Raw genomic sequence first — 10,654 nt, forward strand, 5'->3', positions numbered from 1 at the left:
TATTTCTTCTGATGCATGCATTTCTGCTTGCAGTCAACATGAAATTGGAAGTTAAAGTCAAGCCTTAACATTTATTAAAGTCTGAAGAAAGGGTTGAACAAAGATTCCTATAAAAATGCTTGATGATGCCAACTACAAAGATGTGAAATTATTTCTCAGATTTCAAATTAGATCACATTAGTTGGTTATTTTAAATGCAGCCAATTTCCTAGTGTTTATCTCTGACTACATAAGTAGGCAATCAGAATTTTTGTATGCCTGCAACTAGTGGAGCTGGTTTTATGATTATTTCTCATTCCAGCCCATAGAAGTGGATGAATAGGCTGGAACACTACTGTAGGAAGAAGGAGGCAACCACCAGCTCAAAAGCAGTTTCTGCCAACCTCTGGTTAGACCAGGGGTAAAGCTGAGAGAATCAGGGAAATGATAAATTAGCTTAAAGCCATCCAGCCTGTCTCCACCGTGGTCCACTGCAGTTCATCCAGATTCAAGGATCTGGCCCACAAGCCGCACAAAGAATAACAATAAAATGACGGAAACATTATCAAATGCTATGTATTAGCCACTGCACATTATTATCCTGAAATGGATCCACAAGGTCATGAATTCCAAGACAAATAAATAACTCCCAAACCAAATACTTCTTGTGCTTCAGTACCTTCATTCTTTTTAAAGGGTTATTCATTTCCCGCTGAAGTGAAGCTGCTCTCCCAGCAAGAAACGTCTGGAAAGCAATGGCTAACAAACTCTCATACTTTTCAAGTAATGTTTTATCATCAGGAGGGTAAATTCGCCTAAAATTGGGAAATAAGAAAATTTAAGGCAGAAGTAGTTATCATGCTAGGAACAAAAGTGCACACAGCACAGTCTCTTCTAAAATACATATGCATCCCATCTGCAATAATTATATCATATCATAAAACATACACTCTGAACATTGTTCTCCAAATTTAATTTTAATGCAGTGAACACATTCCAGTTTAAACCAGCAATTAGCCAGCCAAAAGAAATACCATGCAGGTCATTCCAGAGATATAACAAAACCCAGTTTTGCAATACTGTGAAATTTCAGTGGGTGTGCATGATGCCTGCAGGTGTGCATGACTCATGAAATATTGTGCACAATATTGCATGTAAAATTCAGAGCCACAAAATAATTTGCAGTAGCAATAAGAGGACACAAAACAGTGAAAATCTCAACAACTGCTTTGAGTTACTGGGCATGATGTAAATGAAATACTGTGTATGTACTGCACTTCCATGTTAAATCATCCAAAATAATGAACAGGAAGAAATAGATACAGTAAGAAAAAAATCTAGTATACTGGGTGACTCTGATTTTCCATTAGAGCAGCTATGCCATTATTCTCTAAAATCACAGGTAAGGAGTTTGTAACAATATGAGAAGCAGGACTTGGTGATTTATTCATGCTTATCAAGCAACAATGGGCTTTGAAGAAAACCACTCCAATCCATTTTTCATGAATGCCTGAAACACAGCCAGAAATCATGAAGGTGGGAGACTGATTTCTGTGAGGAGTAATCCATAAGTTAATTTATCCTGCACTTCTACCTCTGTCAAACATAGGTACCATTTATATCTTGACTGGCATTATGTGACTTTTATGTTTTTGTGGATCTTTTGTGAACTTCTTACCAGATTCTTTCTCCTTCCTTTTCAGTCTTTTCCTCCTTGAAAGCATCATTATCTTGTTGCAAAAAGATGGCTATGATACCATTTGACTCAGGGCAGTTCTAGAGCTAACTGAAGATGGTTCCAATTTGCATAAAACACCTGGAGGAGCTCTAATCTAGCTGTACTCAACACTTTTTAATGGTGTTGATTCTACTGCTGTGTAAGTGCCATAGAGCAACACGTTAAAGAAAGAATATTAATGTTAATATATGCAGAAATACTCTGGAGGTAAAAGGCCATTTCAAAGTCATATACTTCCTTTTCAGTTCTTCATGAAATCACTAAAGTTTGAGAGCATGGCTCCTACTTGGAGTCCCCATGTCTCCTACTAGAATCAGTGGGTTAGCTGTGCTCGCAGATAGACCCTTGACTAAGCCAACTGCTGAAATTACATCCATAGACTAAATCAAACCCTGCTGAGGTAGATTTGGGTTTCTCTGGACTTTTATTCCAAAAGCAATATAAATCCATGCAGCAATACTAGCACCCAAGATTTCCATGATTCTATGGCAATGCTTGAACAAGTCCTGCTCTGCAGGAGAACATCACTAGGAGACAATACTGTATGATGCTCAGATAAAATTTCTCTGCAAGTCTAGCCAAGATTCCTTTACTTCTCAGGCTCTGCTGATTCTTCAGCCTATTTTGCAAGCACACAGAAATAAGAAAACACAAAGTTGTTCTGTCCTTTTACATGTGCATATTCCTCATGAAATGACACTTCATTTTTTCATGAGGGAAAAAATAATGTTTGTATTTTTATTGATTTACATTAACCAAAAAGCCAAATAAAGAGAACATCTCAGCACTGAACAAGCAACCTAAAATGTAATCAGTTAAAAAGTTAAGACTTAAAAGTTACTGAAAAAGAAAAATGTATCAAAACATTATCATGTTTCTCCTTCTTATAGGCTAAGTAGCATGAAAATAATTGCTTCATTGTGGGGGTTTTCTGATGTTCTAGTTCAGTTCCACATATGTCAGAAAAGGATGTAATTAAAACTGGAGATTTTATAAAGAAAGACTTTTTTGTAAGCAAAATGTCAATTCATCAAAAAATAAAATTTCACAGAAACACCCTTCTGCCTAAAATGAGAACCTTACTGGGAATTACAGAACATCTCAAAAAAGCAGAGATAAAGAACAGCAGTAAAGGCATTCTGATAAATTCAGAATAAAAGATGCTAACTCAGACCTCCCACATCCTGGATAGATGCTGTAAGAGTGGGTAAATGCTCCCAGTATCACTTCCTAGCTGTACTCTGCTTCTTTTTGCCAAATATTCATAGGCCTTGTTTCACTTCTCATTGAAAAATGAAGAAATAATAAAAGTCATAAAACAAAATTCTTGTTTTCTGGCCTATTATGACCAAAAAGTTAAAGCCTCCTTTTGAAAGTATTTTACCAGGGAATCTGAAGATCCTTATGTTTAAGCCTACTAAGATCCAAACTCAAAGGGCAGAAATACAAACAGAATTTCAAATGCCATTCTATCAAAAATGATGGAAGCATCAATAAAGTTTCTGACCTTTTGGCAAGCCTCATAGATGACATTCAGATTTTATATTTTTATAGGGGAATATTCACACCCCTAGAGATAAGAATAATCATATGTGATCCTAGAACAGGTTCATAATGAGACACATGGTTGTTGGTACACTGAATGTGAACAGTCATATCTTTCAAGCAAACACCTTGCACAAAATTTAGAGTGACTGATGTCATATACACTCCTAAGTGCATGCAGAAATTTGGAATCAAAGAAAGATATGGGAAAAAAATCAGAACTTTACTACCTAGTGTACACATATATATTTTCTCTAAATGCCTACACACTTTTGGCAGAAAATTATCATCTACCACAAATACATGCTTCCATTATTCCCAAAGAATGCATTGAATACTTCATCCTAATACAGTCAAAATTAGTTACCTGTAGTTCCCCATGTGTCTATTTTCATGGTCCTCTTTGGAAATCTGTTTACGTACTTGTGCAAGTCTTTCCTTCTACAAATCAAGAAAAGAAGACAATTGAAAACGAAAAGAGCTTAAGTCATGAGCCAGAAACAGCACATTTTCTCCTGCCTACCAGTTCTTCTTTTCTCCTTTCCAGTGTGTGGCGCTGCTTCTCCCACTCTGAGGAACCTGGCAACAGTTTTTTCATTGAACCTTGACCGTACAGTCTTTTTTGAGCCTCAGCCTTCTGTCGAGCTAAATTTCTCCTTTTATCACTGGTTCTGAAACACAGTTGATATTAAGATGTGTCAATCCAGTGCAGCCGAGATGAGATGCTCTGTCATCTCAAGTATATCATCTGTACTTCCCAGTCAGTCATGTACAATTTCTGATACAAAACACCAAGAATTTCTTTTTAAATATTAATTTTTATGGCTAAAATTTTTCACATTTTAAGGTGCACTGTTACAATTCTGTACTATTATTTAATGTACAAACACAGTTATTTCTTTTTTCCTCAAGCACAGATTTTTGCCAACATATTTCAACTACAAAGTTTTCCTGTAGAGGGGCATGGCTTTTGACTAGTGTAAAACTATGGACAAAGCAAATTTCCTGTCTGGCCACGTGCCCATGACTTCACTCACATCCCAATATTGACACCTGTTTAAAAAAGTAATTTAAAAAAAAAAGAGTACAAAAGTTACTATTACCATTCATTTTTTGCAAACTCTTGAGCAAGAAGAAAAATACATTTGGGTTAATTTCTATTAGTAAAACTGACAGCCAGGAAAACATTACATTTTGAAAATACAAAGGTAGAAAAAGGTCTTTTTTCTTAGTCCAGTTCAAATTTTAAAAACAATTTAAAAAATCAAATCAACAGAAATGGAGCCAGACTGAAGAAAAGAGGGCAAGCTTACCTTATGTTGAGAAGCTTTAACGCATTTAGCAGCACACCTTTTTTTACATCATAGTCTATTTTTTGATCAGTTCCAAAGCTTGGGGCACGATTTATCTGAAACAATAAGATACCAAAGACTCAGTAATGTTCAGATTCACTGGAAACACATCTATTGTAACAGGCTTTGAGGAAACCACTTTTTCAAATATAACAGAGAATAAGGGAATCCATGTTGAGAAGCTCATTTCTGTTAGTATTTTTTTTAAAATAGAGCACTGAACACTACAGATACCAGGAGACAGGAGATGTGACTTTCAGCCACCGAGTTACCTAGACACTTTACAATGAACAGCATTCAAGCAGTGACACTGTGAAACTTGTCTAATCTATCCTTGGTTGCTGTAAACAGAAACTTCACTCTGCAAAGTGCTGTTAAACACATTATAACAGACTATGAGCCATGCCACACAAGTCCAGCACAGGAAGAGTTCAACTCCTTTCTACTTCCCAGTCTGAAAGCAACTTCGAATGCTTCTCTAAAAAGTAACAACTCCATAAGGGCAAAAAAAAGCTCTAATTCCAGGTATTCTCAAACTCATTTAAACAACTATTCAGATACACTTTACAGCAACACCTAGAGATAGAAGTTACTTAATCAGTACACAGTGTGAAAACATAATTAATAAAAAGTTTATAAGCTAAGCACAAGATAAGAGATTACAAACATTACCATAAATATAGAACAAGGGAATGCAACTGAGAATCAGTGAGACCAAATCACCCCCTTAACAGCCAGAAGTCTCAACCAAGCACTATTTAACCACTGCCAGCCTTTGGAGACCCTGCAGGAGAACATCAGCTTTCAGAAAGCGTTGAGGAGGGATAGGGTAGCTGTGTTGACATTTCTATTCACACATCCAGGATTATATAAAAATTTATCCATCAGCCATTTATACATTAGCCTATTTATACAATGGGTTCTAACGAGAGGCAGGAATCTCACCTTGACAGTGAATGAGCAGTGCTGGTTACAGAAGGGGCAGATATTAAAGAGCTTCAGAAGTGAAAACTAATACCTTGTGCCCAATGCAAATACAAAGTGGGATACAGATAGTATGTTCAAGGTAGAAGGCAAAAGCAGTCCATTAAAATTGGGTTTTAACACTTTAAATACATTAGAGCACTGTAGAGCCTCTGCAGCTTATGGAACAGAACTATTCTGGCTGGTGAGCCACCAACTGTCCTGTTGCTGAGCCCCAGCTGCCCCATCACTTGTGCTCATAGCCAAAGGGTGTCTTTTGCCTTTGAGAATCAGCTTGTTTGCTGGTTTTGCAGACAGGCTGGCAAAATGAGCAACGAGATCTGATGTTGAAAGATCATGAAAATTCAGCAGAAAGACTTTAAAAAAAGACTTTAAACAAAATATTTACTTGATCCACCTCCTTAGACTGACCTGTTCATCCATCACATCACAAAGACTAATTTTTTTTTAATTGTGATAGCACAAACATTTATTGAGATTCTTTTGTTGGTTTTTTTTTGTTTGTTTGTTTTTTAAAATGTGTATGTTCCACTTTCAGCTAAGCAAACATGTTAACACTCAGAGGAACTAACAAAAGGATTAAAACCCAGTTCTGCAACGTTTCATTAGAGAATACTGGCAGTTGCTAAGACCAGACATACTGCATCTCCTTTTCAACATGAAGTTTCAAGAAAACATTTTCACTAGAGCTGCATTGACTAAATACAGCTGATAAATTATATAAATAGGAAATATGCCCATTTTGAGATATCACATTGTCTAATCCAGGAAGGATTAGATATGTTTAAAAGCATATGCATGAAGATCCAGTATGAAGCCTTATGCTTCAGTCCAGCAAATACCTACGTACACAGAAAGCTTACTGGACTGAAAACAGAGATAAAATAATCAAGCCCCAACTCTTTATTCAGAAGAGATGTTAGGTATTGAACAAAATTATATCCTGTACCATGTATTGAATTTTTTTTACTCCATATGAACATGTAGCAACTAACAATATTTTACTTTGAAATTATGTTTTTGTATGCATTAAAAACAGGTGAACAGAGACATACTTATTAAAGTTTCCAACAAATTAATTCCTAATATTTCATTAACACCATATCATTAAATCCAGTGAGACTGCAGTTAGGTAACAGGACCTATTTGGAACATGCAAAATACTACCATAATGAATTCCTAGAGATGCACAGACACGTGATTACACAGCACTGAAACATCCAACTTAAGAGCATACAGAAGTGCCAACTGTTGTACGTATATTTGGTTTAGGTAATGCCTAGGTTTACAACAATTTGAAGTATATTACTGGCTATGAATTCTGTCTTAACAAAAATGTTATGAATCTGTTACTTATATAAGCACCAGTTTGAGTTAACACTATGAGAAGTATAAAATTATTTGAATAACCATTCCTCTTTTTGTCAAAAACCTACACCTGGCACTTCAGAACAAACAAAACCACATTGACTGTGTTTTTTATGCAGAAAATTAAAGTGGGGTTAAGAAAGATGTAAGAAGGCATTTGAAATGCTATTATGAAGCAAAATGCTATTAAGATACATTACATAATCGCTTCACAGTAAGATTTCTGCCACTTTAATGCAGTAATTAAAGAGGCTGAAAAGCTAAAGCATTCATAGTCAAAACTGGAGTGCTCCTCTATCATCTGCATCCTCTATTTTTTTGGCATGTCTTTCATGACTACCATTTGAGATCCCAATCCTACCATGACCTCAATTCTCTAGAGTAACCTGAGGGGCAGCAAAAACAGTAATCTAGCTCTGGTCAGCTATTGAAAACTTAGCTTGGTGGCAGGAGATGCAGGTCCAGTACAATTAAAATCCAAGCAACCAGGTACATCAGAAAGTTAATACACAGAAAGCAGGTGTTGATTTAAAGCTCCTTAGCTTTTCCATACTGTTTGTATGTATACTTGAACTGCCTCTTGATTTAGTATGAATATGTGCAAGGATGCTTCACTAACAAACTTTACCCTTCTTCACCTGTTCCATGCACCTCCTTTCCCACAACCGAACCTTCAAGAGGCAGTCCTGACAGCTGGACCTTAAACGTCAGCTAAAAAGTTTAATTCTCACTAAGCACAGGTAGAATTATGGGAGGTACAAAAATGGGGAATTATCTTCATCCAGCATTGCCACCCAAAACTTCATAACCTGAACCCACTACGTAAGCCTTTGAGGTGCAAAGCCACCTATAGTCTTGACGTGTATCTATAAGAAATCATAATTAAGCCATAAAACTAAGGCTTTAACCAGCAAAGAACATTTTTATAGGAGAAAAACCATCTTCAACTCCAGAAAAATAAAATTAAACCAAACCAAGCAGCAGATAATCTAATAGTCTTTGCTATAAGTAAGTAAAAAGAAGGAAAGGATTGAACCAAAGAGCTGGATGAGTTGTCTCATCAGTTGCTCTTCCTAATGGTAAATGGAAAGGTTCTAAATATTGCTGAACTCTTGGGTCAATGGGCAACTGAGCTTTTACAGCTTTTATGCATATGTATATAAGCTCTGCATATGTATAAGCATCACATAACTGAAATACTAACCTTGCTGAAGACCATGGGAGGACAGTGTTAATGTCACTCTGCTCACCTAACCAGCCAGTAATGCCTGTGCACCACTTGTTTCTTAACACTGCCTCACTAACACCAAAGTGCTTTATGAAACACATACAGTTTTACTGAAGAATGTGCAAAACAAGTGTGCTTTGTTGCAAACCTATGAAGAAAAGAAATTGTTCCTTTTCTAACTTAGAATAAGATGCAATAGATGTTTTAAGAAAATATTAGCTAAACTAATGAATATTTTTTAAAATCCCATGCTTTTATAGAAATGTATTTTCAGGTTTCATTATGTTTTTAAAGACTCTTAGAATAATGGGAATTTCCCATGCTTAAAATTTATATTTACAAAGCTCAGAATTCCTTTGTTAAAATTATTAACTATTCATTTCTGGACATAATGTGAACAATTACTTTACAGAATAATGTAACTGTTGTTTTATGACTTTTCATACTATTCTTATTTGGACTTCATATAACTTAAGCAAAACACTGAAGTAAGAAGTGAGCCCTTCTTCTCAATAGAGTAATAGCACAAGCTGCTCACCTTGGCAATCAGAGATTACTGGGCTGTGCTCCAGTAAGAGACAATGTGGACTCTCAGGTTTCCTATGTATTTTAAATAAGCTGAAATAATTCAAGTATCAATGAAATGCTATGAGATATATTTGAAATGTATTTCCTCACAGCTGTAGTCTAAGTAGTACAAGAAATGCAAATACCATTACCCTACACATTTGATAACTGCATGTAATTTTACTCATGTAAGGGATTAAACACCAGCTATAGAGAACTGTCTTCCTTTGTCAAAAGTGGTCACAGGTGAGAATCTTGATAATACTTGGGCAAAAACCACTATGTTATGAAAAGTGCTTCTCCCTTAAAACATTCCTTAAAGGAAAGCACTGTCCCTTATTTTTAATGTGGTTGTCCCTTGTTTCCAGATAAGAAATACAGTTGTTGACTAACCTGTAAGACAGCAGTGTTGTAAAGTAATCATGATAAAGTAGCAGTGATACTGTCACAACAAGCATTCATAAGAATTGGTTACCAAAGCATTGTCTCTGTAACTCTCTGCTGAGAGACCATTATTTAGAGTTCAATGACCCGAAAAGCAGGACATAGACATGATTAGGTTATGTTAATACAACATGAGTAATTTTACCAGGAAGGTACATCTTGGAAATTGTTGGTAAGAACAGGATTGTATAAGAGGCCCCAAAAGTACAATCAAATTGAAAATCCAGAGACTCTGATATACACCGATCACACTGGCAAAGCAGTGCTCAATACAGGGCTGCAGCCTTGTGAACTAGACAGCTGTGGATTTAGGACTAACAAAGGTAACACAGAGCAGAATCCCAGAAATGTAAAACAAACCACTTATGGCATAACTTGGAGGCAATGTAAAATTGCTGGCCCATGAATGAACAGGCAGTAAGTGGAGGGTGGCAGCAAATTAATAAAAACAACCCTAAGTGAAACTAAGAGCAAAGAGGAAGAAGTCTTCACCATCAACAGTGTTTTCTTCCTCGTGAAGCACATAAGAGGCTGACAACTGGCTGTAATCACCAACCTATCTTTTTTTGGACTCTCCTGGGGAGAGTATAACACAAGAGAAAGAAGTAGGTAGAAGTAAGCTTGTGTATGTGAGCTTTAACTGCTTTATTAATGGGAATTAGCAATAATTAGATACCCTGGCCTAAAACGTCCAAAGTCCTTTTAATGGGATGGATAACAAAGTTTGAATGGATTTTGCTAGTTCAGTTACACTAATAAAGTTGTGGATCTGTATACAAGGGGAGTTTCTCTCACCCACATAAATCTCAAGGGAAGCTGAATATCCTGCACCTGAGGAAGTCATTAAACTGATCTTTTTCTCCAAGAACCACAACTTTGTAATCCAAACTGGATATAATGAGGCTGAATAAGGCTGGGGTCCATCAAAGAACTTCACCTGTATGATTTTCCTATGTTCATAAAATGATGTATTTTGAAAGTTTTGGTTAAAATGAATAAAACTAGATTTTATGGGAACAGAAAGGAGATCTAGGTAGTTGTTACTCAGAAAGGATGAAAGTTGTTGGGACTACACAGATGCTTGCCAGAAACATTCGGTGCCACCAGATGGCAATCACACATTTTCCACAGGCCTCACTTCGGTAGAAGGTTCGGGAAGTTCAGTAGCATCAAGGAGCAGGACAGCAAAATCACATCAGGGCAATACAAGCAAAAGTCATCTCAGGAAAGTAGAGTCATTGTAATGTTACACAATTTATTTAATATAATAATTTATTAAGCTATCTTCATAATATAAAAGCTACATGAGCTATAGAAACATGAAACTAGATTTACTATCCAAATCCTATTTTGGCAATTTTCCTGTAACGCTGGGAACATTCAGGGCCTTGTGATAAGTACTTGCTACCACTGTTTAGAAAGAATGATTCACTCCCTTAGGGGGGGTTT

At 36.2% G+C, this 10,654-nt stretch overlaps 1 protein-coding gene across 1 annotated transcript in view; it reads right to left on the minus strand.

Annotated features, from left to right (window-relative positions):
* TTLL7 (tubulin tyrosine ligase-like family, member 7) overlaps positions 1 to 10,654 on the minus strand; it is a 43,382-nt gene that overhangs the window by 20,044 nt on the left and 12,684 nt on the right. The window contains exons 9-12 of the mRNA XM_010006728.1: positions 4,576 to 4,670; positions 3,786 to 3,933; positions 3,630 to 3,703; positions 659 to 794 (exon numbers count right to left, since the gene is read on the minus strand). Of these exons, the coding sequence (XP_010005030.1) occupies positions 659 to 794; positions 3,630 to 3,703; positions 3,786 to 3,933; positions 4,576 to 4,670 (453 nt within the window). The remainder of the gene's footprint in view (positions 1 to 658; positions 795 to 3,629; positions 3,704 to 3,785; positions 3,934 to 4,575; positions 4,671 to 10,654) is intronic.

Source organism: Chaetura pelagica, unplaced genomic scaffold (assembly GCF_000747805.2).
Source record: "Chaetura pelagica isolate M959 unplaced genomic scaffold, ChaPel_1.0 scaffold69, whole genome shotgun sequence".
Classification (NCBI taxonomy): Eukaryota; Metazoa; Chordata; class Aves; order Apodiformes; family Apodidae; genus Chaetura; species Chaetura pelagica.